Source organism: Pelodiscus sinensis, chromosome 17 (genome assembly GCF_052426305.1).
Source record: "Pelodiscus sinensis isolate ZL-2025 chromosome 17, ASM5242630v1, whole genome shotgun sequence".
Lineage (NCBI taxonomy): Eukaryota > Metazoa > Chordata > Testudines > Trionychidae > Pelodiscus > Pelodiscus sinensis.
Genome location: NC_143068.1, coordinates 34169639 through 34197500, shown reverse-complemented (window position 1 = coordinate 34197500; position 27862 = coordinate 34169639). Strand labels below are relative to the sequence as shown.

Genomic DNA, 27862 nt, shown 5'->3' with positions numbered 1-27862 from the left:
TGGCAGACTTTCATTCCCAAGCTGTAGCCGCAACACAACAGCTCCTGGGCTGGATAGAAGGCTCTTCCACAGCAGTCTGGCTCTCCTCTCCCAAAATGGAGAGCCCCAGACTCAACATTCCCAGACAAGCCCTCTCTTCCTGGTTTCCTCAAGGGCTCATGGGAGTTGTAGTCTCTAGGGCTAGATTGCAGCACGTAGGATCCTCCCAGAAAAAGTCAAAGGCACCTTTAGTAAGGGGACTACACGTAGCATCACCCAGAGTTCATAGATTGTCTCTCGAGAGACTCCCCCCTCACCCCCGCCCTGAGGTGGTATGCGGCTCACGCCAGATTCCCCGGCAAGCAACGTGGTGTGCGCCCCCTGTTATTATTTCTGGCAGAGGGTGTGGGGGAGAGTCATTCAGGGCCCCGACATGAAATTTGGAAATTAAAAGTCCAACCTTCTCTAGGGGACAGGCCATGGGACTTCCAGGGTTCCAAACCCAGCAGGCACTCACCAAAAATCATGAGACTGGCATTAGAAAGTGGGATTGTATAAAAATACCCGATGTGGGGTTCTCATCTGCCTCCTGCTTTTTGAGCTAAAGGCTTCCCCCTAATCATTTCGATCCATGTGTGGAATAATTTGATGCACACTGAGGCATGTGCAAATGTGCACCACCAGTAGAAACAAAACCCAGCTGTGGTGCTCTGCTAATCCGCTGGGTGGCACTGGAATCTCTCCTGAATGTCTGCCCAAGTGCCCAGCGTACAGGGAACCCTGCCTGTAGGACGCCCCGGGGTCACTGTTGGACGCTTTCTCCACAGCCGCCAGGACAACACACGCACCTTTTCTGTAAGAATGAAGGCTGAGGGCCCCACAGGCCACGTGACTCCAGGAGCTGGCGCTTTAAGGAAAACACTAATGATCATGGAAGCTGGTTACACTGGTTGGGCTGCAGGAGAGGGTGAGGGGGGCAGGCCCTGGGAGGGAGGTTGGGTGGGGGGGGGGGTGCTGGGGGGGGCTCAGGGCTGGGGGACGGAGTCCGGGTGCAGGAGGGGTTGGGGTGCAGGCTCTGGCCTTACTTCAGGTGACTCTAAACCCCGGACAGCAGTGCAGCACAGCTAAGGTGGGGCTCCAGCCTGCCCTGGCCCCGTGCTGCTCCTGGAAGCAGCCAACACATCCCTGGGGGCCCTAGGCTGGGCGGCCGGGGGCTCCTTGCTCTGCCCCTGCCTGCAGCTCCCAGTTCCTGGCCAATGGGCACCGTGGAGTCATCGCTTGAGACAGGGGTAGGGGTGGTGCACAGACACCCCTGAGCCCCCTAGCCTTGGGACCGCGGGGAGGGGCACAGGGCCAGGGCAGGCGCACCCGGCAGGGTTGGCAACCCGACTGCCCGCCATGTCCCCCGCTTTCCTGAGCTGCACTGAAATGAGCAGGCTGCTGCCCACCGGTGTCTGCTCGGCCCCTGGGATTCGGGGGCTCAGCGGCCGTGCTCAGACGCGGAGAGGAGGGTAGGGCCTTCCTTTATGGGCCCGGGGAAAGTCTCAGGCCCTGATTTTCAGACTGAGGGGCCTCTGCCTAGTGCATTTGCATATGCAGATAGATTTGCATGGGCAGTCTCCTCGTTTGCATGCACAAGTGCCACACGCAGGTGGCCATTGGGCAGACAGCAGCCACCTGGGCCCTGGAGCCCAGCCTGGGTGCACAGCAGGGGGGCTCTGTCCGTGGCAGGGCGGGAGGGCGGGTCCCTGGAGCCCAGCCTGGGTGCACAGCAGGGGGCTCTGTCCGTGGCAGGGCGGGAGGGCGGGTCCCTGGGTTAATAGTTAACTCCCCCTCTGCAGCAGCCCACAAAGCGCAAGGGCAGCTGGGCAGCCTCCCTCCCCCACCGCGAGGAGGGGCCAAGCGCTCGCCTCCCTGCAGCCGCGCCCCCGCGTCCCCCTTGCTCCCTCCCCCGAGCAACGGGTCTCCAGGGGATTACAAGTGCCTGGCGGGGTGGCAGCAGCCCCCCCCACTCACCACCCGGGCAAGGAGAACCAAAGCAGCCCAGCACCCTGCTCCATCCCGCCCCGCTGTGACCTGCCACCCTCCCGCCCTGCCCCACCGCCCTGCCCCGCTGTGCCCTGCCACCCTCCCACCCTGCCCCGCTGCCCTGCCCCGCTGTGACCTGCCACCCTCCCGCCCTGCCCCACCGCCCTGCCCCGCTGTGCCCTGCCACCCTCCCGCCCTGCCCCACCGCCCTGCCCCGCTGTGCCCTGCCACCCTCCCGCCCTGCCCCACCGCCCTGCCCCGCTGTGCCCTGCCACCCTCCCACCCTGCCCCGCTGCCCTGCCCCGCTGTGACCTGCCACCCTCCCGCCCTGCCCCACCGCCCTGCCCCGCTGTGCCCTGCCACCCTCCCGCCCTGCCCCACCGCCCTGCCCCGCTGTGACCTGCCACCCTCCCACCCTGCCCCGCTGCCCTGCCCCGCTGTGCCCTGCCACCCTCCCACCCTGCCCCACCGCCCTGCCCCGCTGTGCCCTGCCACCCTCCCGCCCTGCCCCACCGCCCTGCCCCGCTGTGACCTGCCACCCTCCCGCCCTGCCCCACCGCCCTGCCCCGCTGTGCCCTGCCACCCTCCCACCCTGCCCCGCTGCCCTGCCCCGCTGTGACCTGCCACCCTCCCGCCCTGCCCCACCGCCCTGCCCCGCTGTGCCCTGCCACCCTCCCGCCCTGCCCCACCGCCCTGCCCCGCTGTGCCCTGCCACCCTCCCGCCCTGCCCCACCGCCCTGCCCCGCTGTGCCCTGCCACCCTCCCACCCTGCCCCGCTGCCCTGCCCCGCTGTGACCTGCCACCCTCCCGCCCTGCCCCACCGCCCTGCCCCGCTGTGCCCTGCCACCCTCCCGCCCTGCCCCACCGCCCTGCCCCGCTGTGACCTGCCACCCTCCCACCCTGCCCCGCTGCCCTGCCCCGCTGTGCCCTGCCACCCTCCCACCCTGCCCCGCTGCCCTGCCCCGCTGTGCCCTGCCACCCTCCCGCCCTGCCCCACCGCCCTGCCCCGCTGTGACCTGCCACCCTCCCACCCTGCCCCGCTGCCCTGCCCCGCTGTGCCCTGCCACCCTCCCGCCCTGCCCCACCGCCCTGCCCCGCTGTGACCTGCCACCCTCCCACCCTGCCCCGCTGCCCTGCCCCGCTGTGACCTGCCACCCTCCCGCCCTGCCCCACCGCCCTGCCCCGCTGTGCCCTGCCACCCTCCCGCCCTGCCCCACCGCCCTGCCCCGCTGTGACCTGCCACCCTCCCACCCTGCCCCGCTGCCCTGCCCCGCTGTGCCCTGCCACCCTCCCACCCTGCCCCGCTGCCCTGCCCCGCTGTGCCCTGCCACCCTCCCGCCCTGCCCCACCGCCCTGCCCCGCTGTGACCTGCCACCCTCCCACCCTGCCCCGCTGCCCTGCCCCGCTGTGCCCTGCCACCCTCCCGCCCTGCCCCACCGCCCTGCCCCGCTGTGACCTGCCACCCTCCCACCCTGCCCCGCTGCCCTGCCCCGCTGTGCCCTGCCACCCTCCCGCCCTGCTGTGCCCTGCCACCCTCCCACCCTGCCCCACCGCCCTGCCCCGCTGTGCCCTGCCACCCTCCCGCCCTGCCCCGCTGTGACCTGCCACCCTCCCGCCATGCCCCGCTGCCCTGCCCCGCTGTGCCCTGCCACCCTCCCGCCCTGCCCCACCGCCCTGCCCCGCTGTGACCTGCCACCCTCCCGCCCTGCCCCACTGCCCTGCCCCGCTGTGCCCTGCCACCCTCCCACCCTGCCCCGCTGCCCTGCCCCGCTGTGCCCTGCCACCCTCCCGCCCTGCCCCACCGCCCTGCCCCGCTGTGACCTGCCACCCTCCCACCCTGCCCCGCTGCCCTGCCCCGCTGTGCCCTGCCACCCTCCCGCCCTGCTGTGCCCTGCCACCCTCCCGCCCTGCCCCACCGCCCTGCCCCGCTGTGACCTGCCACCCTCCCACCCTGCCCCGCTGCCCTGCCCCGCTGTGCCCTGCCACCCTCCCGCCCTGCTGTGCCCTGCCACCCTCCCGCCCTGCCCCACCGCCCTGCCCCGCTGTGCCCTGCCACCCTCCCGCCCTGCCCCGCTGCCCTGCCCCGCTGTGCCCTGCCACCCTCCTGCCCTGCCCCACCGCCCTGCCCCGCTGTGCCCTGCCACCCTCCCGCCCTGCTGTGCTCTGCCATCCTCCCGCCCTGATGTGCCACCCTTCCATCCTGCTGTGACCTGCCACACTCCCACCCCGCCCCGCCACCCCACCCTGCTGTGCCGCCCTTCTGCCCCACCCTCTCTCCCCGCCCTGCTGTGCCCTGCCACCTTTCCACCCCACCCCACCTCACTTCTCCATGAGCTGCAGGAACGTGCTGAGTGGCACCTCTCGCCCTGCTCTCTCTGCTGTGCCAGGCCCCTGTAGCCCCCTGGTTCCTCCCATCCATAGGACGGTCAGGGCAGCCATCCCGGGGCCCCCAAAGCCACAGGGCCTGGGGCATCGCCCTGATTCCTCGTATGGAGGGGACGGCTCTGGCGCCTGGGTTGGTCTGTGGCGTCTACTGGCCTAATGCCGGGGGGTCTCCACAGCCCGTGTCCCGAGGGAGGAGAGACGCCATCGCGGGCGCCTGTTCGATGGAGTGACGGGCTCGGCATCGCCCCGAGGGAGCAGGGAATGTGCCGGGGTCGGGGGGGACCACGCGGGAGCCAAAAGCCCCCCTCGGCCAGGCAGCTCGCCGGCACCTCCCCCGGCGTGGTCCTGCCTTTCCGGGAACTAGCTGGGCCCCGGCGAGGGCCCTGAGTCAAAGTGCGATTGCTTCTGCGTCACAAGACGCCAGCCTGGTGGAATTCCCCTCCGCAGGGAGTGCGGCAGCAAGAGAGACTTCCTGTGCGGCCTGACTTCCCCCACCAACCGCTTCGAAACCAAGCCCTGCGAGCGACAGCTTGGCCGGGCGAGGGGACGCCTGCCTCCCAGCGTGGCCTCCGTGGCAGCCGAGTGCCGTGGTGCCTTGAGTCCGGCCCTGCCCGCAGTGCAGTGCCCGGTGGGCGAGGTGTGCTGGGCACATCGCGGGGAAAGCCAGCGGGCTCGCACCTGGGGCTGTAGAGCTCCCTGGGTCTTCCCTCTCGCTGGAAGTGGTCTGTGGGCGGGTCACACCAGCACAAAACCAAACCATCGCCCCGGGCAGCTTGCTGGCCAGACACACAAGGCGCAGAGATGCCAGGCCAGATGCCAGCCCCGCTCCTCCCGAACCCCTCCCGGCCAGCCCTGCTTCTTGCCAGCCGGTTCTCCCCCTTCTCCCCGGCCAGCCCCGCTCCTCCCGACCCCCTCCTGGCCAGCCCTGCTTCCTGCCAGCCGGTTCTCCCCCTTCTCCCCGGCCAGCCCCGCTCCTCCCGACCCCCTCCCGGCCAGCCCTGCTTCCTGCCAGCCGGTTCTCCCCCTTCTCCCCGGCCAGCCCCACTCCTCCCGAACCCCTCCTGGCCAGCCCTGCTTCCTGCCAGCCGGTTCCCCCCCTTCTCCCCGGCCAGCCCCACTCCTCCCGAACCCCTCCTGGCTAGCCCTGCTTCCTGCCAGCCGGTTCTCCCCCTTCTCCCCGGCCAGCCCCGCTCCTCCCGACCCCCTCCTGGCCAGCCCTGCTTCCTGCCAGCCGGTTCCCCCCTTCTCCCCTGGCCAGCCCCGCTCCTCCCAAACCCCTCCTGGCCAGCCCTGCTTCCTGCCAGCCGGTTCTCCCCCTTCTCCCCGGCCAGCCCCGCTCCTCCCGACCCCCTCCTGGCCAGCCCTGCTTCCTGCCAGCCGGTTCTCCCCCTTCTCCCCGGCCAGCCCCGCTCCTCCCGAACCCCTCCTGGCTAGCCCTGCTTCCTGCCAGCCGGTTCTCCCCCTTCTCCCCGGCCAGCCCCGCTCCTCCCGACCCCCTCCTGGCCAGCCCTGCTTCCTGCCAGCCGGTTCCCCCCTTCTCCCCTGGCCAGCCCCGCTCCTCCCGAACCCCTCCTGGCCAGCCCTGCTTCCTGCCAGCTGGTTCCCCCCCTTCTCCCCGGCCAGCCCCGCTCCTCCCGACCCCCTCCCGGCCAGCCCTGCTTCCTGCCAGCCGGTTCCCCCCCTTCTTCCCTGGCCAGCCCCACTCCTCCTGACCCCCTCCCGGCCAGCCCTGCTTCCTGCCAGCCGGTTCCCCCCCTTCTCCCCGGCCAGCCCCGCTCCTCCCGAACCCCTCCTGGCCAGCCCTGCTTCCTGCCAGCCGGTTCCCCCCCTTCTCCCCTGGCCAGCCCTGTTCCTCCCAACCAGCCCTGCTTCCCACTGGCTGGTTCTCTCCCTCCTATGTCCCCAAGCCAGCCCCACTCTACCCAACCCCCTCCCGGCCAGCCACGCTCCCCTCCCGGCTGCTCCCCCCCCAATCTCCCCTGGCCCGCCCGCTCCCCTCCCAGCTGGTTCCCCCCCCCAATCTGCCCTGGCCCGCCCTGCTCCCCTCCGGGCTGGCCCCCCCCCCCGCTCTGATCTGAGATCAAGTGTGTCCGGTATTTTTTTGAAGCCATCTAGTAACTGTCGGCCAGGGCATGCCGGGGCCTATTGATTTCAGGGCTTTCCAGTGCAGTGAGCTGGCCGGGTTTCAGGGCCGCACCTGCCCCCTCAGGCTCCTTTCTCTTACTCAGAACTGGAAAGCCTCTCGCCAGGCCCAGAGCAGGCCGAGATGAGTGGGGGCACCGCCCCGCGGGGCACGGACCCTTTGGCCTCGCCGCCGCGGGTGACTGAGATGTGCCTCATGCAGGGCTGGGCCGGGCTTCCTGGATCAGCAGCTGCTGACTCCCCGGTGAGCAAGCCCCCCCAGGGAGAATGACACCCCCAGCTTCCACAGGCCGTGACTACCCCGGAAGGCCCCTGCCAGCCTTCCCAACCAACAGCCCCGAGATGGAGCCTCTCCAGGGAGAGGCCAGGCCTGGGACATGCCGGGTCCCCCTGCTTGGTTCTGCCCCAGGTTGGGAGCAAGGGGGAGAAGAGTCCAATCCCCTTCCCCTCTGAGCAACCACGGCCCCACTTCCACCCGGTTCCTGGTGACAGGCCCGCCAGCCAAACGCGTCCTCTGCCAAAGGACAGGTGACAGGTTCCAGGCCAGGCCCTGCTGGGAGTTAACCTCTTACTCCAGCATGGGGTCAGTGCACCGCTACGGGGCTGTGCCCCATGACTCGGGTGGTTTCTACAGGGCCAATGTCAACGTGTGCAGCCCACCTGGGCCCCCATCGGAACCAGCATTAGTGGTTCTGTGGGTTAACAGGGAGCAGGTTTCAAGCAAACCAAAGGAAGGTTTTTTTTCACGGAGCGCACCGTCAACCTGTGGAACTCCTCGCCAGAGGATGTTGTGAAGACCTGGACTTGAGTGGCTCTGAGGCAGGATGGGCAGGGATGGTGTCCCTAGCCTGTTGGTCAGGGGCTGGGAATGGGCGACAGGAGAGGGATCACTGGATGATTCCCTGTTCTGTTCATGCCTTCTGGGGCCCCTGGCATTGGCTGCTGCTGGCAGACAGGACCCTGGGCTGCCTGGACCTAGGGTCTGACCCAGTCTGGCCGTTCTTACGGTGATGGGGCTGCTCAAGGAGCAAATGGGCTGGAAAGTAAGAAGAACGACGAGGCCGTGAGGTCCCCAGACACACTCCTGTGGACCGGAGTTGAGAGACCCCAGCCGGGCGGCAGCAAGGGGAGCTGTTCTTGCTCTGGCTCCACTCTGCTCCCTGCTGCTAATCCAGCACCTTTGGGCACCACTCAGCTCCCTACCCCCAGCCCAGGCCTGGAGGGAGGCGGGGCCAGGACGGGGCATGGAGAAGAGCAGAGGTTTGCATGCGAGCTGTCAAACAAGACCTGCTCCAGGAACACAAGCCCTACAAATGCCCCCAATGGCCAGACCCCAGCCCAGCTCGGCCTGAGGCCACCGAGGGGGTGGATCAGTGGCTGCCCCGGGAAAAGCGCCGCACTCAACATCGGGACACAGGTTTATCGCTCGCATTGGAATCACCCGCCCCCTGGCACGAGGGGGCACCAATAGGGTTACCGTGTTTGAACTTTCAAAAAAGAGGACTCACGCCAGCCAACAACCCAGCCCCCTCCCCCACAGCCCGGTGCCCGGGCGCGCTGGAAGCCTGCGTTTTAGCAGCAGAACCAGAAGTCGGGAGCAAACCCAGCTCACGGGCTAGGGATTCACGTCACCGTGTGCAGTGCATCGTGGGTATGCAAATGAGCACCCTGGGGTACGCCTGAGCACGCAGAGGAGCTGGGATCTCCCAGCTGCGGCTGCAGCCCCAAGAACGTGGCTCGGGGCCAGGCAGGGCTCCACGCTCCCCTCGGGCGGGGCTGGCGGGCTGCTCCGGAGCGCTATATAAACAGAGCTACGTTTGTTTGTAAAAGAATGAGTTGGGCGCATCCCAGACAGGTTTGGATATTTAAAAACCCGGCCGGATGGAGATTTAAGGACCGAAAGGGAGAACATGTCCAGGAAAAGCCGATGGTCTGGTAACCCTAGGCCCCATAGCAGCCCAGGAAACTAAGCCTAGACCTGGCTAAAATACTTTGCTTTAAACCTTTTTGGCGGAAAAATGCCACTTGTCACATTTTTCTCAGAATCACTTCCACAATTGTTAGCCGTGTCCTGCCTATCCCGGAAGCCTCCGTTTCTTCTTAAAACGCAGGCGTTTGGGCACCACATTTTCTTAACACGCGTTTCATAAAAATGTGGCTACAAACATGGGTTCCATTTTTGGCCAAAAGCGTGGCCCCCCAGTTGGCAGCACACAGAAGAGAGGCCCCTGCTTTGCTTGCCACGTGTTGGCCAGTGTTAGCCAAAGGAGGGCGCTGCCCAGAGCCCCATTCCAAACAGCTTTGCTTTCCTGCAGAATCAGGGTGTTTGTCCCTCCCGATAGCCGACTGCGGGTAGCGAATCCCTAGTAGGGACTAGACAGAAGGCTCCTCTGCGCTGCTGGAAAGGTGCCTTTTATCTTGGGTCAGCTGAGCTAGCGCGGGTGAAAGCAGCAACTCAGCTTTGAAAGGGGGGGGCAAACGAGCCGTGTGCAGGCTCCCCCACCAGGATCGCCCAGAGCTAAGCCAGCGCCAGGCGTGACCTTTCCCCCCGGGCACGGCTGTGTCACACTGGCTCCATGGGGATCCACGACAGCGCGCCCTGGCTGTGCCGTGCTCTGCTTTGCACAGTGAAGACACAGCCAACGCCATACGCCAGCGCGAGTCGCCTTGCAACTCCTGAGCGTGTTTCCACCACCAACTCGTTAGTCACAGGCCTAACGAGGGGGAGGTCTAGGTTGGAGATCAGGACAAACGATTTCCCTAGGAGGATGGGGAAGCGCTGGGCTGGGTTCCCGAGGGAGGGGGTGGAATCTCCATCCCTGGAGGTTTTTAGATCCCAGCTTGACCAAGCCCTGGCTGGGCTGATTGAGTTGGGTTGGTCCTGCCTTGGGCCGGGGGCCGGACCTGGTGACTCCTGAGATTCTGGGATTCTCTGACCTTCGCCCCGGTTGTCCAGCCCCGTCGCTGGGGAGCAGTCCCATGGGGAGTAAGTGGCTGGTGACTGACAGGCCAGAAACAGCTGGTTCTCTTTGGGCAGGGAAGGAACAAAACTGCCAGTGGGTTGGGCCCCGGAGAAGACCAATCACCCGGCTGCTCTGGCTTCCAGGCACAGCAAGGAGCTGTGGGAAATACAGGGCACCCTGGAGCCAGGAAACAAGCGGTTGCCACGTGGTAGCCATGCACTAGCCTCCCGCCTGTTCTGAACGGCCCCCGCTCGCGGGCCTCCACGTTGCGAGGGAGCCGGCCCAGCGCCAGGGGGCTTTAGAAGGGGCTCGTCCCCACCCGCTGTCCCAGGCTGTGACCGTCCCTGCAAGGCCGGGCCCGGCTGTGTCACACCCGCGCCCCCAACCGCCTGGCCTGCGCCACGCTGCGGGGATCAGCACCAGCCGCAGAGATTTGCCGGGGACCCCGCCACACGGGGATGGACCCAGCTGTCCGAGCGGGGGACTAACCGGCCCTGGCTGGTCCCAGCCACCCATGTCACCGGGGAGTGGGGGGGGGAGGGGGGGGAATAACCCCAGAGCCACCCCTGGAGACGGGTCCTTGCGCATCTCTCCGAGGTGGCTCCTTGCTCCATGGGCCCGGGAAGGGGGGCCCATGTGCCTTGGCCCTTAGTCCCTGGGCCAGCCCCAGCCCTCTCAGTCCCCCCCTCAGAACCGAAAGGGCCCGCGGCAGGAAAGAGAAAGTGAAATCGCTCCAGCGGCTCTTTCGCTTTCGCCCTGCCCGCTCCAGCGCCGCTCCGGGGACACCTGCGCCCTCCCGGCTCCGCTCTCCTCCGCGCCCGCGGGCCAGGGCAGGGTCCAGGGAGCCGAGCAGCAGGCGGGCGCGCAGAGGCGCAGGGCCCCGCAGCTAGCGGCGGAGGGCGCGGGGGGCGCATGGCGGAGGGCGGGGGCCACCTGCGGCTCCGGGAATGGCTCCTGGCCCAGATCGACAGCGGCCGCTACCCGGGGCTGCGCTGGGAGAACCGCGAGCGGACCCTGTTCCGCATCCCCTGGAAACACGCGGCCAAGCAGGACTATCGGCAGCAGCAGGACGCGGCGCTCTTCAAGGTGGGGCGGCCTGGCGCGGCGCGGCGCGGCGGGAGGGAGCGGGGCCTGCGCCGGCCCCGGGGCGGGGGTGACCCGGGCCCGGGACTGGCGGCGCCCACCCGCCCTTCGCGCCATCGCCCCCTTCCCTGCCTCCAGCGCCCGCACCCCGCCTCCAGCGCCCCCTTCCCTGCCTCCAGCGCCCGCACCCCGCCTCCAGCGCCCCCTTCCCTGCCTCCAGCGCCCGCACCCCGCCTCCAGCGCCCCCTTCCCTGCCTCCTGCGCCCGCACCCCGCCTCCAGCGCCCCCTTCCCTGCCTCCAGCGCCCGCACCCCGCCTCCAGCGCCCCCTTCCCTGCCTCCTGCGCCCCCTTCCCTGCCTCCAGCGCCCGCACCTCGCCTCTAGCGCCCCCTTCCCTGCCTCCAGCGCCCCCTTCCCTGCCTCCAGCGCCCGCACCCCGCCTCTAGCGCCCCCTTCCCTGCCTCCAGCGCCCCCTTCCCTGCCTCCAGCGCCCGCACCTCTGCCTCCAGCGCCCCTTCCCTGCCTCCAGCGCCCGCACCTCGCCTCCAGCGCCCCCTTCCCTGCCTCCTGCGCCCCCTTCCCTGCCTCCAGCGCCCGCACCTCGCCTCCAGCGCCCCCTTCCCTGCCTCCTGCGCCCCCTTCCCTGCCTCCAGCGCCCGCACCTCGCCTCCAGCGCCCCCTTCCCTGCCTCCTGCGCCCCCTTCCCTGCCTTCAGCGCCCACACCTCGCCTCCAGCGCCCCCTTCCCTGCCTCCAGCGCCCCCTTCCCTGCCTCCAGCGTCCGCAACTCTGCCTCCTGCGCCCCCTTCCCTGCCTCCAGTGCCCGCACCCCTGCCTCCAGCGCCCCCTTCCCTGCCTCCAGCGCCCGCACCTCACCTCCAGCGCCCCCTTCCCTGCCTCCAGTGCCCCCTTCCCTGCCTCCAGCGCCCGCACCTCGCCTCCAGCGCCCCCTTCCCTGCCACCATCTCCCCATTTCTGCCTTCAGCACCCCCTTACCTGACTCCAGCGCCCGTATCTCTGCCTCCAGCAGCCCCTTCCCTGCCTCCAGTGCCCCTCACCTCTGCCTCCAGTGCCCCTCACCTCTGCCTCCAGCACTCCCTTCCCTGCCTCCAGCATCTCTCACCTCTGCCTCCAGTGCCCCCTTCCCTGCCGCCAGCTCCCGCACCTCTGCCTCCAGCGCCCCCTTCCCTGCCTCCAGCGCCCGCACCTCTGCCTCCAGCGCCCCCTTCCCTGCCTCCAGCGCCCGCACCTCTGCCTCCAGCGCCCTCTTCCCTGCCTCCAGCGCCTGCACCTCTGCCTCCAGCGTCCCCTTCCCTGCCTCCAGCGCACACACCTCTGCCTCCAGCGTCCCCTTCCCTGCCTCCAGCGCCCCCTCTCCTGCCTCCAGCGCTCCCTTCCCTGCCTCCAGTGCCCGCACCTCGCCTCCAGCACCCCCTTCCCTGCCACCATCTCCCCATTTCTGCCTCCAGCACCCCCTTCCCTGCCTCCAGCACCCACATCTCTGCCTCCAGCGCTCCCATCCCTGCCTCCAGCACCTGCACCTCTGCCTCCAGGACTCCCTTCCCTGCCTCCAGCGCCTCTCACCTCTGCCTCCAGCACCCCCTTCCCTGCCTCCAGCGCCCTCACTTCTGCCTCCTATGCTCCCACTTCTGCCTCCAGCTCCCCTTCCCTGCCTCCTGCGCCCACTTCCCTGCTTCCAGAGCCTCTCCACCTCTACCTCTACTTGCCCTTTCCCTGTCTCCAGCACCCCATCGCTGCCTCCAGCGCCCCCCTTCCCTCCTAGGCTGCTGGAGGCTGATGCCTGCGGATGCTCAGCTGGGACCTGCCCTCCCCAAAGGGCTGGGGGGAACAGCCCTTGCCCGTTTCCTTGCCGTCGCAGGCCTGGGCAGTCTACAAGGGGAAGTACCGGGAAGGGACGAAGGCCGACCCCTCCACCTGGAAAACCCGCCTCCGCTGCGCCTTGAACAAAAGCACCGACTTCCAGGAGGTCCCCGAGAGGAGCCAGCTGGACATCTCTGAGCCCTACAAAGTGTACCAGATCCTGTCGGACGGCGCCCGGGAGCACGGTGCGGCCTGGGGGGAGTCACCTCTTCCAACCCCCGTTCCCTGGCGGGAGGCGCTTCCTGGCCCCCCTGCTGCCCAGACGTGGCTCAGCCCAGACTCCCGCTCCCCTGCGCTGTTCCCGTCACCCTCCTCGGCCAGCACCCGGCCTGCCCTGGGGACCGTCAATCCCACGATCGTTCCCTTTGCCAAGAGCAGCCAGGGCGGGGCCTGCGGGACGGGGACGGGAAACGCCAAATAGACATTTCCCGATTGTTCGCCCCGTGCCACGGGGAGCGGGCAGGGCGGTGCCAGGCTGGCACCCAGCGGTGTCCATGGCAGGGTGCTGGCAGAGGAAATGTGCCCTGATTGGGCAGCACTGCTGGCCGGTGGCTCCGCGCTCCGGCGCTGGCTCGGGCAGGCGGAGCGTGTCCAGGCTACGAGGGGACGCACGGCCGGGAGCTCAGAATTCCCACCCCCTGCAGGAAACGGCCCCGCCCAGCTTTTGGGGGCTCCGCCGCGGGGGGTGGGCCCAGCGGAAGTGTGGGGTTTTCGTGTCCTTTCGAAACTGGCACCCCAATGTGCAGCGAAAGGAGGGGCACGAAGCCCTGCTCTTCTGGGAGGCCAGAGAGCATGGGGGTCTGGTGAAGGAAGAGCTAGGGGAGGAGAGCCCCCAGCCACGCCCCCAGCCACGCCCCTTCTGCCTAGGCCACGCCCCCATCACGGAGAGGGTGGGCAGCACAGGGAAGGTGGACGATCCGGGGCAGCAATAGCCTAGGACACCAGCTCTCGGGTGAGTCACAGGCCCTGTGTTCTCGCTGCAGAGACGGACGGCAGCGTGGAGTCCCCGCCCCCCGAAGAGCAGCCGTCGAGCCAGCCCCCGGCCCCCAGGAACCCCGAGATGCGGGTTAACTGCAGGCCAGACAAGGTGGGTGTCTTCCTCCTGTTGCCTGCCCCCGAGAGCGCTGGCCTGGCATTTTGCAGCGTCTCCGGCTCCTTTCCTTGCTCCCTCCTTTGTAGCCCGAGGCTCTCCAAGAGCTTCGCCAACGTCTAGCAGGCGCTGCCTTGCGGGGCTGCTTTGACTGACCTCGTTTTCCATCTGGGAAACTGAGGCACGCGGGAAGCAATTTGTCCAGAGAGCCTGGAATGGAACGCAGGGACCCGGTTCCCAGGTCGTTGCTCCGCTCCGCCCTGCATCCCGTTCTCATGGGCTCTGTTCTCACCCTCCCAGGCTGGCGTGTCCTCGGGGCCGGGGCAGGATGGGAAGAAGGAACTGAGGGACACCAGCCAGACTTCTCCAGGCCCTCTGGTCTCTCACTCGCCAAGCCATCCGGCAGAGCAGGGTAAGGAAGGGGGCGTGTCCATTCCCAGCCCCTTATTGGAGGCCACGAGAGAGTCGCTAGAGACGTGATTTTTAATGTCTTGAAGGCTCGTTTCACCCATTTCATTTTCCCACCCCTCCCCCGCTGCTTCCAGCCAGGGATGGTCCGGAGCCTTACAGGAGGGGCTGGACCAAACTCCCCCAGGAATCCCCTCCTCTTTCTCGGAGTCCCTGGGGCTGCATCTAGACTGCGGGCTTCTTTCGGAAGAAGCTTTTCCGGAAGAGACCTTCTAAAAAAACTTCTTCCGGAAGACAGCGTGCACACCGCCAAGCGCATCAAAAAAGCCACCTGCTTTTTGGAAAGCCACCCTGCCCGGAGGCTCTCTCGCATGTGAGCGGTGATTCCTATGGGCCCAGTGGCCATCCTCTTTCCTCTTTCCGCAAAAGAACTCCCCCCCAGCCCATCCACACATGCCTTTCTCTGAAAGAGCTCTTTCAGAAAAAGGCTTCTTCCTCGTAGAAAGAGGGTTACCAATGCTGGGAAAACCCCTCTGTTCTTTCCATTTTTTTTCTCAAAAGAACGCGATTGCAGTGTGGACGTAAGTGAAGTTTTTTCGGGAAAATGGCTGGTTTTCCGAAACAAACTCTGTAGTGTAGACATACCCTGGGAGACGTGGGCACAGACAAAGCTGGGATCCAAATACCGCTCCACGTTGGATCTGGAAGGACCATGGCTCTGCCCATCTGGGGTAACTCTTCCAGCTGGGGTGTTGGCTACACCAAGCGCTCGGGGGTCCCTTGGATCACGGAACTCAGTGCATCTTGGCGGGGGTCTGGGAAAGGAGACATATGAATACAAAGGGGCCGCGGCCGCGCTGGCCCGGGAAAAGTGCTGCCTTTCTCACTGGCACCGTCTCGGTGTAAAACAAAAGCCCTTGGAGCAGGCACACATCTGTGTAGCTCTCGAGATGGGGCCTCATTTGATAGCTTGGCGTCCGTGCCAATCTAGACGCGGTTTTGCACAAAAAAGCCCCAATCGCCATTTTCGTGATCGGGACTTTTTTGCGCAAAACAAATCGGAGCTGTCTACACTGGCCCTTTTGCGCAAAAGCACTTTAGCCCGAACGGGAGCAGCATAGTATTTCTGCAAGAAGCACTGATTTCTTACATGAGATCGGCAGCGTTCTTACGGAAATTCAAGCAGCCGGTGTAGACAGCTGGCAAGTTTTTCCGCAAAAGCAGTGCTTTGCGGAAAAACTTGCCAGTCTAGACACAGCCGAGGGGTTTGGAACGGGTCCCATATGAAGAGAGATTAAAAAGACGGGGACTGTTCCACTTGGAAAAGACGAGACTCGGGGACAGGACAAGGTCTATAAAATCATGACTGGTGTGGAAAAAGTGACTAAGGAAAAGTTATTGACTTGGTCCCATAACACAAGAACTAGAGTGTTCAAAAGCTTCAGAGGGTAGCCGTGTTAGTCTGTAACAGGATACACTTAAAAAGCAAATGGTCTGGTAGCACTTTAAAGACTAACAAAACATGTGGAGGGGATCATGAGCTTTTGTGGGCACAGCCCACTTCTTCAGGTGACTGGCTCATGATGCCTCCTACGTGTTTTGTTCGTCTTTAAAGTACGATCATACTATTTGTTGGTTTTTAAGTTTATAAGAACTAGGGGTCACCCAATGAAACAAATAAGCAGCAGGTTTAAAACAAACAAAAGGATGTTTTTCGTCACACACTGCACAGTCGACCTGTGGAACTCCTCGCCAGAGGATGTGGTGAAGACCAGGACTTTAACAGGGCTCAAAAAAGAGCTAGATACGTTCATGGAGGATGGGTCCATCAATACTTCTTAGCCAGGATGGGTAGGGATGGTGTCCCCAGCCTCTGTTTGTCAGAGGCTGGAAATGGGCGACGGGAGGGGTCACGTGAAGATCCCGTTCTGTTCCCTCCTTCTGGGGCCCTGGCATTGGCCACTGTTGGCCGACAGGACACTGGGCTGGATGGGCCTTTGGTCTGACCCAATGAGGCTGCTCTTATGTTCTAGTTAGAAGCCGGCCCCACCCCCATGGCTGACGCATGTAACAGCCTCAGGGCTGCTCCGTGGCGAGAGGCCCAGGTCGTGGCTTGTTCACTGTCTCCAAGCCTGGCCCACTGCCCTCCCGGGTTGGGGAACACTGGTCTAGCGGAGCTGAGGGCCCCCCGGAAGAGCGCTGGGCACCAGAGGTACACGCAGCCCTAGCTGAGACCCATGGCTACCGCGCTTGCTGGGTAACCCTGTGTGACGACGTGTTGGGGTCCCCCGTCTCCTGCACCCCTGTAATGGCACGAACTGACTGCACCAGCCGGTGGAATAGAGGAAGTTTATTGCCTCTCCAGGATACAGCACAGCACAGATGGAATCTGGTCACAGAACTGGGCTAGGATGCCTCAGGCCCCCTTGAGATGGGGGAGACTGGGCCCCTAAACTCCAGCCCCTTTCCCTAGGCTCTCCTCCATGCTCCCAGACAGCCAGCAACTAACCAACTCTCTTCCAGCCCTGCCCCCCCAGCCAGGGCAGCATCCACCTTCCTTTGTTCCTCTCCATGGGGGGTGTCTGGCCATACTGGTTTGCATAGTGACTCATCCTGTTTTGCTGGGTTGTGGTACCCACGGCAGCCAGTGGGGTTACCCCAGAGCCAGCAGCATAGAAACCAGCCAGGTACCCCCACTACGTCACACCCTGGGCAGGGACAGCCTAGGGCGAACGTCACAAGCTCTGTTCTGCTGTGTTCCCAGGCTACCAGGTGAAAGGGGTTTTCTGTGGCTGGGGCCCAAGCCACGCTCGCTTCCTGCACAGCCCACAGCCGGCCAGACCCGGCTCCAACTGCGTTCCCGCCGCAGACATCAACAACTCAGGTAGAGGAATGGAGGGGGCAGCCGGGATCCCCCCACACTGCTGCAGAGGGGCTGGGGCAGAGAGGGAGCTCCCGGCCCCATGGAAACCATCAGGCCTTTGGGCGTCGACCTCCGCCAGGCCCGGATGTCACCCGCCCTTGGGAGTCGGGTGCTTGGGGTCTCCAGGCTGTTAGGAACTGAGGCTCCTTCCGGTAGCTGAGGTTCTGCTGGGATCTGCCGGCGGGATCCTAGTCCTGCACAGCTGCACCCGCACGTCACAGGGCTCTGGCGCGGGCACAGGACCAAGGGGTGACCCCAGGTGACCCCGCCCTTCTGAGGCTCATTCAGTTCTTGTCTTAGAGGTTGGTCCGTCTGCAAAAGCAAGGAGGAGTCCTGCGGAACTAACAGATTTATCGGGGCATCAGCTTTCGTGGGCAAAGCCCACTTCATCAGATGCATTGGAGCGGAAGTTCCAGAGGCAGGCAGGGTATCTATATATATCTACGTGTGTACTCGTCAAACAAAAGAGGAAAGTTACTTCTCAAGGGTAGGACCAGTGTTACCGAGGCCAGTTCATTTGGGGTGGATGTGGCTCACTCCCAGCGGCTGATGGGGAGGTGTGAACACCAAGGCTGCGTCTAGACGGGCGAGTTTTTCCGCAAAGCGCAAAAACTTGCCAGCTGTCTACACTGGCCGCTTGATTTTGCTCAAAAGCACTGACGTTCCACTGCCTGAAATCAGTGCTTCTTGCGCAAATGCTTTGACGTTCCTGTCTGGGCAAAAGCCCTTTTCCGGAAATGTTTTTGCGCAAGAGGGCCAGTGTAGACAGCTAAAAACTGGTTTGCGCAAAAAAGCCCTGATGGTGAAAATGGCGATCGGGGCTTTCTTGTGCAAAACCGCGTCTAGATTGGCACAGACGCTTTTCCGCAAAAAGTGCTTTTGCAGAAAAGCATCCGTGCCAATCTAGACGCTCTTTTCCGTAAATGCTTTTCACAGAAAAACTTTTCCGTGAAAAGCATTTGCGGAAAATCATGCCAGTCTAGACGTAGCCCAAGAGAGGGGAAATTGCCTTTGTAGGGAGAGAACCATTTGAAGTCCTTGTTCAGGCCTCGTTGGCTCGTATTGCATTTGCAAATGAATGGTCGCTCTGCTGGATCTCTTTGCGATGCAGGTTTGAAGGGTTTTTGTAGGACGGCTACTTTTACATCCCAGGGAGGGTACCGTGTTCTCCGACAGGTCTGAGTGTGCTACCGATCCTGATCTCCGATTTGTGTCCATTTATCCCTTGGCGCAGAGACTGTCCGCTTTGGCCAATATCCGTGGCAGAGCGGCCTTGCTGGCCCAGGATGGCAGAGACCACGTCCACGAACGTGGCTGTCTCACTACAAAGGCAGGGGCTCCCTGATAGATATTTCCCTGCCTCTGGCACTTCCACTCAGATTCATTTGATGAAGTGGGTTTACCCGGGAAAGCAGACGCCCTGCTAAATCAGTTCGTCTCTAAGGAGCCGCGGGGTTCCTTGTTGTTTTTCCAGTCACATGTTTGCAGTGAGGGAAGTAGGGGTTTGTGCGATGCCCGTCGGGGTCCCCCTGATCCTGCACCCCCGTAGCAGCAAGAACAGACTCCGCCAGCCAGTAGAACACAGAGGGGCTATTGCTCCTCCAGGGTACAGCACAGCCCAGACGTGATGTGTTTTCAGGAGTCAGGGCCAGGATGCCTCAGCCCCCTTGGGTTAGAGGGCCCATTGCCCCCCCAGATCCTTAGCCCTCAGCTTCGGCTGTTTCCTTCATGTTTCCCAGCCAGCAACTGCCCCTTCCCCCGAAACCTCCCTTCCTTTGTTCCATCCCCGTTGTCAACCAGTCGAACAGGTTGGGTCTTTTACATGCTCTTAGGCAGCCGTCCTGCTGGGCAGTGCTACAGGGATTGGCCAGTAGGGGTCACCCCAGCCCACACACAGCCACCAGTGGATGATACCCATGGGCTATGTCTATGCTGGCAGGTTCTTGCGCCAGAAATATGCAAATGAGGCTAAGCGTGGAATATCTCCGAGCCTCATTTGCATACCTAATGAGCTGCCATTTTTGCGGAAGAGGCTCTTGCGCCAGAAGGAGCTGTCTACACGGCCCCTTCTTGCGCAAGAAAAACCCTCTTGCGCAACGCCGCTACGCTGATTATTTTCAGGATTAACGCCATTGCGCAAGAGGGTTTTTCTTGCGCAAGAAGGGGCAGTGTAGACAGCTCCTTCTGGCGCAAGAGCCTCTTCCGCAAAAATGGCAGCTCATTAGGTATGCAAATGAGGCTTGTGATATTCCACGCTTAGCCTCATTTGCATATTTCTGGCGTAAGAACCTACCAGTGTAGACATAGCCATGGGCTGTGTCTAGACTGGCCAGTTTTTCCGGAAAATCAGCCGCTTTTCTGGAAAAACTAGCCAGCTGTCTACACTGGCCACTTGAATTTCCGCAAGAACACGGACGATCTCATGTAAGAAATCAGTGCTTCTTGCGGGAATACTGTGCTGCTCCCGTTCGGGGAAAAGTCCCTTTTGCGCAAGAGGGCCAGTGTAGGCAGCTCAGATTTGTTTTGCGCAAAAAAGCCCCGATGGCGAAAATGGCGATTGGGGCTTTTTTTGCGCAAAAGTGCCTCTAGATCGGCACGGGCGCTTTTCCACAAAAAGTGCCAATCTAGACGCTCTTTTCCGAAAATGCTTTTCACGGAAAACTTTTCCGTGAAAAGCATTTCCGGAAAATCATGCCAGTGTAGACGTAGCCCTGGTGCATGGCCTACCCACTCCATCACAGTTTGCCCTTCATTTTCCCCTCCCCCGACCCACGAACCCTGAGCCGCCAGCGAGCCGCAGCTGGCAATCCTGGGGTCGCTCGGCTTCCGGGCTCTGTGGTTCCGGGCAGCCCCTTGTAAGACTCTGGGGAGGCTGGCTGCTGAGTGGCCCGGGGCAGGGGAGGGAGCCCCTTCCAGCCGTGTCCAGGCAGTTCCTGAGGGAGCTGATGGGAGGGGGCTGGGCTGAGGCGCGGGCCCTGGGGCCTGCGGTGGCTGAGGGGCCCGTTCAGCGCCTTGCCTGGCCCAGGACCCGGGTACTTGCGACTTCCATCCATTGCCTGACCCCTCTCCCCACTCCCCAGACTGCTGGCTGCACGTCCGCCTCTACTACCGGGACGTGCTGGTGAAGGAGTTCACCACCCACACGGCCGAGGGCTGCCGCATCACCTCCCGCCTGGTGCCGGCGGACAGCGAGCGGCTCTACGGCCCGTCCTCCATGGAGCAGATCCAGTTCCCCTCCCCCCGGGCGCTGAGCGGCCACGGCAGGCTGGCGGGCGTGGCGGGCGTCTTGGAACGGCTCCTCCCCCACCTGGACCGGGGCGTCCTGCTGTGGGTGGCCCCCGAAGGGGTGTTCATGAAGCGGCAGTGCCAGGGCCGGGTGTACTGGAACGGGCCCACGGCGCCTCACCGCGACCGGCCCAACAAGCTGGAGCGGGAGAAAACCTACAAACTCCTGGACAGCCAGCAGTTCCTGCAGCGTACGTGGCCGCGCCAGGCTGGGGCAGGCTGGGCACCGGGTGGGGGAGCAGTGGGGCAGGCCGCCCCCTTCGTCCTGCCCTGGCCGCTGGGCCTGTGCGCTTTGCCGCAGGGAGCGAGGCGGGGAGGCGCTCGTGGGCGTCTATGTCACGGGGCAGGGACGAATCTGGGAGTGAGCCGGCTAGAGCATCTGTGCCTTCTAAGCCGTGTGTCCTATGCCCCGTACTGCTAGCGGGGATTCCCCTTGGGCCCCAGCACCTCGTGTTATAGGAGCAGGAGTTCTCTCTCTGTGCTGAGGCTGGGGAGTTCTAAGTGGCCCCTTGGCAAAAGGGGGGGCGGCTCTGTACTCCCAGAAGGGGCGTGGCCTCAGCCAGAAGGGGCGTGGCCGCAGCAAGTGCACCATGCTGCCCTCGGAGCACAGAGTTCCGGCGGTGATTTAAAGGGCCCTGCACCGAGAGCAGCAGCCGGAGCCTCAGGCCCTCCAGAATCACCGGGCCCCAGGGCAGCTGCCCCCTTCCCACCGCCCCCCGCCGGCACCCCTGCCCGCCAAGCACTGTAGCGATGCCATGTCGCCGTGGGAGCTCAAAGCTTTGGGACGGTGTCAACCAGTAAGACCCACAGACCCAGCCGAGACCCCCCATTTGGGAGCTGTCCGGAGCCCCCGGCTCTACTGCCCAGGGAGAGGAATAGCATGAGCCCCACCCCTGCTGCTGTCGCCCTCCCTTTCTCCTCCCGCTGGCGAGAGCCCGGCCTCCCCACGAGGTCCCTGCGTGCTCCGTGAACATGCTCTGTGTCCCGGGTCCTCCCTCAGGGCTGTCGTGTCCCCTTCAGGCCCTGAGGCGGGTCTGTCCAGCCCCCCGGCCGCGTGTCAGGCTGGGGAGGGGCGCTCCAGCTCACGGCTGGCATGCTTGTGGGTTTCAGAGCTCCGGAGCTACCTGAGCCATGGGGAGCCCACACCCCAGTACCAGATCCACCTGTGCTTCGGAGAGGAGTACCCCCCCGTCCCGAGCCAGAACTTCCAGAAGCTCATCATGGCCCATGTGAGTATCGGGGGGCAGGCAGTGGGGGCGCCGCTGGCCGTGGCCAGCTGTTTGTCCTGGGTCTGTCACATGGCCCCTGTGAACACCCCGAGGCCCCGCCCCCACCCCCACTCTTCCCGCCTTTGCCCCGCCCCTCACAGATCTCCACCCCCCTGCCCACCACTAGCTCCTCTCAGCCTCTCCCCTGAGCACCTCTCACCAGCCACTCCCTGATTGGCAGCCAGCTCTGGGGCCACCAGGCTGCCACATGTGGCTGGCAGGTGCCAGGGAGGGATGGCGGCGATGGGGGGGGTGCTGGGCAGAGGTGGCCCTGCCCACGCGCGGGCTGTTTGCCTGCATTGACCGGGCCGTCCGCTACCTTGCAGGTCGAGCCGGTGTTCGCCCGCGAGCTCTTCCTTCACGCCCAGCGCATGCGGCCGCTGCGCGACGCCTCCCAGCCGCGGACAGCCACCGACACCTCCAGCCACTTCGCCCACCTCCTGAAGCAGCTGTGCCAGCCCTGACACCCGGCGGAGCAAGGTGGCGCCAGCAGGGGGTGCTCAAGCGTGCGCTGCACGGGAAAGATTGTGCCCCCCCCCAGCCTCTGCCGGGGGGGGGCAGTTCAGATTTTGGTGGGGGAGGAGCGACTTGTGCACGCCCTATTGGGGGGGGGGGGAGTGAGAGCGTGGAGGAGTCGGACCCAGGACAGCAGCTTCTGTAGTGTTACTGAGCATGCTCAGTACAAGCCAAGCGGCAAATGGGGGGAGATCATGGGGACAAGTCACAGCAAATGGAGGGACAGCGCTCCCCCTGCCCCCCCGATCATGTCTTTCTAGGGCTGCGAAAGCACTGGAAAACTCTAGGTTTTTGGCAGACAACGTAGCAGTTAGCTGGCAGGAGCACTGTATCCAACTCCTATATAAAATAAAGAACCTTTACATAAATATTAGACCCACTTGACTCTAATATCAACATTCTTGGCGTCTTGTGGCAAGTCACTTAAGGGACAGCCTGAAAATGTTCGTATTTATCCTTACTTTCTTACTAACTGCAGAGAGATACTGTCAGGACTCGTGGGCTCTCTCTCAGCTCCAGAAGGGGAGGGGGGTCTGGTGGGATATAGCAGGGGGCAGATACATTTGGGCTCTGTATAAGATCAGACCGGCCAGACTGGGTCAAACCATTGGTCCATCTAGCCCAGTGTCCTGTTTTCCCACAGCGGCCACTGTCAGGTGCTTCAAAAGGCATGAACAGAAGAGGCATCATCACAGGATCCATACCCTGTCGCCCATTCCTCACATCTGACAAACAGAGGCTAGGGGCACCATTCCCCTGCCCACCCTGCCCTAAGCTCCTTGAACTTATTTTGTTCTTATTGGAACCCTGTTACACTTTCGGCCTTTCCACCATCTCCTGGCAGAGAGTTCCACAGGTTGACAGTGAAGACATAATGGGTGTGTCTAGACTGGCAAGATTTTGCACAAAAACTTGCCAGCTGTCTACACTGGCCGCTTGAATTTGTGCAAGAGCACTGACTTTGTAATGTACAAAATCCGTGCTTCTTGTGCAAATACTTTCACGCTCCTGCTCGGGAAAAAGCCCTCTTGCACAAGAATACTTGCGCAAGAGAGCCAGTGTAGACAGGGAAGAACTGTTTGGCGCAAAAAAGCCCCACTGGCTAAAATGGCGATCGGGGCTTTCTTGCGCAAAATCACGTCTAGACTGGCCATGGATGCTTTTGCGCAAAAGCATCCGGGCCAATCTAGACGCGCTTTTGTGGAAATACTTTTAACGGAAAAACGTTTCCATTAAAAGTATTTCTGCAAAATCATGCCAGTCTAGACGGAGCCAATTTGTTTGAAATCTGCTGCCTATCTATTGAATTGGGTCGGCGTCTTGTGTTATGTTAGTGAAGGAGTAAATAACATTTCCTTAGTCTACTTTTCCATGCCGTTCATGCTTTTCAAGACCTGCAGCATATCCCCCACCCTTTAGTCATTTCTTTTCCAAACTGAAAAGTCCCCGTCTTGTTAATCTCTCCTCATATGGAAGCTGTTTCTTACCCTTAATAACTTCTGTTGCCCTTTCTGTACCTTTCCTGCATCCAATAGACCTGTTTTCCGATGGGAGGACCAGATCTGCACACAGTATCCAAGATGTGGGCACACCACGATGACTTTATATAGAGCCCACATGGTATTTCTGTCTTATTTTCTATTCCTTGCTTAATAATTCCCAGTAGTTGGTTAGTTTTTAGACTGTCGTTGCACACAGAGCAGATGTTTTCAGGGGGCTATCCACAAGGCTTCAAGATCTCTGTCTTGAGTGGTAACAGCTAACGTAGACCCCATCTTGTTTTGTATGTATAGTGGGATTCTAGTTTTCCATGTGCATGACGTTGCATTTCTCAGCACTGAATTCCATCTGCACTTGGGTTGCCCGATCACCTGGTTTTGTGAGATCCCGTTGGAGCTCTGGCCAGTCAGCTTTGGACTTAACTATTTCGAGTAATTTTGTAGCATCTGCACATGTTGCCACCTCCCTATTTACCCCCTTTTCAAGGACATGTGTAAGTTTAACAGAACTGGTCCAAATGCAAATCCCAGCAGCACAACACCCACTGCTACTCTCCCCCACTACCCCCTAGCTTTTAAGTACCCGGCAATGTTTCCATGGTGATCTAAGGACCATTCGGTGACTGGCATGCCCACCAGCCTTTTGTTATCCTTCATCCCCCGCTTCCCTCTTCTCATAACAAACTCCCTGTCCCAAAGGCAAAGCTGCGAGCCCTCGAACTGTTGCATTTAAGAGCTGCCTCTGGAGCCAGGGCAGGCAGCTCTAAGCAGACCTCAAGTGTGAAATCCAGGGGTTCAAACTTCAGCGGGGAGAGCTGCCCCCTCTACCCCCCTTAAATAGCCCCAGGGCCCCCACCCTGTCTGTACTGGAGTAGCCTTGCCTAACACCCAGTGGCCCGTCTGCCATTGCAATAAGGACTGGCAGCAGGGGTTGGGTTGCCAGGTGTCGGGTATGGAACCAGACAGTCCGGTATTTGTGCCTTCTGTCCGGTAAAGAGATTGAGAAAATACCAGACGTATAAACTGTCCGGTATTTTCTGCTTTTCCTGCTCGGCGCCCAACAGACACATGGCGGCAGCGGGGGCGTATGGGGGGGGGGTGGCAGAGGAGCTCAACAAACATTTTCCTGGCCCCTTTTTTTTTTCCCCCTCAACAAAATTTTCCCGGCACTTTTTTTGGGGAGGGTGTGGGGGGGGCGTTTATACAGACGAGGGGATTAACCGGGTTGCGTGGCAGGAACACGCCCTGGGCAATGGGACGGGGGGGGAGGGGCGTTTATACGGATGAGGGGATTAACCGTGTTGCATGGCGGGAACACGCCCCAGACAGTGGGACATGGGGGGGGAGGGGCGGGGGGGGAGGGGCATTCATACGGACGAGGGGATTAACCGTGTTGCGTGGTGGAAACGCCCCGGACAGTGGGACACGGGGGGGGAGGGGCGTTCATACGGACGAGGGGATTAACCGTGTCGCATGGCGGAAACACGCCCCGGGCGATGGGACACGGGGGCGGGAGGGGTGTTTATACGGACGAGGTGATTAACCGTGTCGCATGGCGGGAACACGCCCCGGACAGTGGGACACGGGGGGGGGAGGGGCGTTCATACGGACGAGGGGATTAACCGTGTTGCGTGGTGGAAACGCCCCGGACAGTGGGACACGGGGGGGGAGGGGCGTTCATACGGACGAGGGGATTAACCGTGTTGCATGGTGGGAACACGCCCCGGACAGTGGGACACGGGGGGGGGGGAGGGGCGTTCATACGGACGAGGGGATTAACCGTGTTGCATGGCGGGAACACGCCCCGGACAGTGGGACACGGGGGGGGGAGGGGCGTTCATACGGACGAGGGGATTAACCGTGTTGCGTGTGTGACCCTGGCCGCTCTGCGTTGCTCTCTGGCTGCGGCAGGGGAAGGTTATTCCTGGGCCCTAGGACCCGGCCCTTCCGGCCCGGCGTGGAATAAAACCGTTTGCTCGGCCGCACAGAACTCCAGGCAGGGCAGGGGGCTCAGCGCGGCTGAGGAGAATAGGCTAAAACCAGAGACGGGAACAGCAACCTCCATCCATGTCCTGCCGGGCTGCCAGGGAGTCTAGTGCCCGGCCGCCCCTGGTCGCAGGGAGACCGGCCCAGAGCTGCCCTCACGTTCCCTGCCGCGGGCGCTGCCTGCTGGGCCCAGCTGTGCAGAGCGAGTTCTCTGCTGCGGCTTTGCTAGGGCTGCGGCTGCCATCTAGTCGAGAGCGGCCGGAGTGGCAGGGCCCTGAGTTGAAGACATGAGGGGAGGCCAAAGGGAGGGGTGGTTCCCCTGGGTGGAGAGGGGGGGTTCCCAGCTGGGAGAAGAGCTGCGCCCTGGCCCGGCTCCTGGGATCAGAGCTGGGGCAGCCTAGGCCCCTTCTCTAGGGTTCCCTGGAAGCTGAGCGCTTGGGGGGGCTACCCGGGAGAGATTCCACTGCCGCCCGGCGGATTAGCAAAGCACCCGCAGATGGCAGCGTGTTTCTACGGGTGGTGCACTTCCACACGGGCCTTGGTGCACAGAACAAAATGTATTCCTTGCCTGGCTGGAAAAAATTAGAGGGAACCCTGCTCCTCTCCTCCACCTGAGGATATGCTCTGTAAGATTTTCGGAGGTGCCCCACCCCTGCAGTGGCCCCGTTCTCTGCGGTGAGAGGCCGGCCTTGGCCCATGGATTCGGCTTGGGAGCTGGGATTTCCTGATGTCTAACCCCGGCCCTGGCAGTGCCCTTGAGCATGCTCATCACAGCTCCCTGCCTCAGTTTCCCCCGTCGCACAGGGACCCTGCTGCCTCCCCAATCCCTGTGCTGATTGGACACCCATGTCCTACCCCAGGGTTTTGGGGAGGCTTTGTAGGCAGGTGGGGGGGTGCAGAGCGGCTCCCTTCCTATGCCAGGCTCGCAGGGGCACCCTGGGTAAGCAGCACTTCCCCTCCTGTTCCCATGGGCTGGGCCGGCTCTGCCCGGTGCGCTCCGGTGCGTCCCCAGGGAGCGGAGGTGCCCAAGGCGGCGGCTTGCGGGGTTCACCGCATCCCAGGAGCTGCCACCACACTGCCCGAGGGGAGGCCCCGCATCCCCATGCTGCACATGGGCTCCCATGCCATCCTGGTGCCCGCTCTCCTCCCCGGCAGCTCCCACGGCACCTGCTGTCCCACGCACGGGGCCTGCGCCCGCCTGCCCTCCGGCCGCCCACACGCCTCCTCCCCTGCCCACAGGGCCCTGCGCATGATCCCAGTTCCCGTCCCCTTCGGCCGCCCCATAGCTGTGTGACTAGTCTGGTGCCGGAGGGAACCTGGCCCCGCTGCAGGGAAAATCCGCAGCCGGAAGAGCCAGCCCGGAGAGTCGCTGCGGGGGCGAGGCTGCCCGAGGCCTGCCAGGGATGGGCCCCACTGCGCTGGCAGGGCGGAGACGCAGGGAGGGAGGCCTCAGATGCCAGCGCGGGGGGAAAGCCCAGTGGGGAGCGAGAGAGAAAACGCCACCGTGCTGGGGTGCCCAGGGCCAGCCAGGAGCAACCCAGGGCTGACACCCTGCTGCTAAGTCCCTGGCCCCCCAGCGGGTCTCTGGGCAGTGGGCAGGCTGCCTGGAAGGGCTCCAAAGCCCGCGCAGGGCAGCAAACCTCCCCAGGACAGTGCCAGGCCCAGAGCAAGGCAGGAGGGGCGGGTGGGCTGCAGAGAGCCGCCTCTCCCTTAGTGAGGTGGAGAACGGAGGGAGGGAGCCAGATCTCAAAAAATGGGGGAGGCAGCGTGGCCTAGTGGGTTGAGCACATCTGAGCCCCAACCTAAGTCTGGCTCAGCCACTGGCCTGCTGGGTGCTGCCCCGTGCCTCAGTTTCCCCACCACATCAGTGTTATGCTTATAAGAAGCACCCGGGATCTTTTTCAGGGGAAGAGACAACACACGATGTTGATTGAGATTACAGGAGAGAAGCAGTTAGCATCTGCTTTATAAAGACAAACCCAGCTCCACACACACACACACGTCCTGCAGCTGGCGCATAGTTACCAGTCTATGGTGGCTAAGTCAGTCTCACTGGCCAGGCAGGGCGGCTGAGCGAGGAGTCGGGGTCCCTCCGAGACTGGCTTACAGGACTGAACCTAGAGTCCCATGGCAAGCGCTTCCCCTCTGCAGTGTACTGTGGGTTTTGCAGTGTCATGCTGCCATTATCCACCCCGAGGAGGTGTTCATCTGTGTTCCTTTGATGGCGATTGTCAGGATTCCTATGGTTGTCTCTCACTCTTGGGGGTCTTGCTAGATAATTTCTTGGGGGAAGCTAGATAATTTCCTGGAGGTTAGGTCCATACAAGGCTATTAGCCAGGGGATAAAATGGTGTCCCTGGCTTCTGTCTGTCAGAGGCTGGAGAGGGATGGCAGGAGACAAATCACTTGATCATTGTCTTCGGTCCA

The 27862-nt window shown here is 63.1% G+C and overlaps 1 protein-coding gene and 1 long non-coding RNA gene across 3 annotated transcripts in view; one reads left to right on the top strand and one right to left on the bottom strand.

The window, feature by feature from the left end:
* LOC112546924 (uncharacterized) overlaps positions 1 to 195 on the bottom strand; it is a 12164-nt gene extending 11969 nt beyond the window's left edge. The window contains exon 1 of the long non-coding RNA XR_012896460.2: positions 1 to 195. This exon is cut by the window's left edge and continues 102 nt beyond it. This is a non-coding gene — a long non-coding RNA (uncharacterized LOC112546924).
* Positions 196 to 10230: 10035 nt separating this feature from the next.
* On the top strand, positions 10231 to 22714 carry LOC102463491 (interferon regulatory factor 4-like). 2 transcript variants are annotated; one of them, XM_075900857.2, is made up of 8 exons: positions 10234 to 10583; positions 12459 to 12645; positions 13444 to 13547; positions 13851 to 13962; positions 16723 to 16842; positions 19962 to 20357; positions 21277 to 21395; positions 21761 to 22705. In XM_075900857.2, exons 1-8 carry the CDS (start codon positions 10410 to 10412, stop codon positions 21896 to 21898), a joined length of 1350 nt encoding a protein of 449 aa, XP_075756972.2. In that variant the 5' UTR covers positions 10234 to 10409; the 3' UTR covers positions 21899 to 22705. The 2 variants fall into 2 exon arrangements, with proteins under 2 accessions (XP_075756973.2, XP_075756972.2); XM_075900858.2 differs by lacking the exon at positions 16723 to 16842 and having other exon boundaries at positions 10231 to 10583; positions 21761 to 22714.
* The last annotated feature ends 5148 nt before the right edge of the window (positions 22715 to 27862 follow it).

Excerpts from the sequence above, each read along its gene's own strand:
- LOC102463491 (XM_075900857.2), top strand. The coding sequence starts at position 10,410 with ATGGCGGAGGGCGGGGGCCACCTGCGGCTCCGGGAATGGCTCCTGGCC. Across the intron at positions 10,584-12,458 it reads AGGACGCGGCGCTCTTCAAG|GCCTGGGCAGTCTACAAGGG; the intron begins GTGGGGCGGCCT and ends TTGCCGTCGCAG. Across the intron at positions 13,963-16,722 it reads AAGCCATCCGGCAGAGCAGG|GCTACCAGGTGAAAGGGGTT; the intron begins GTAAGGAAGGGG and ends CTGTGTTCCCAG.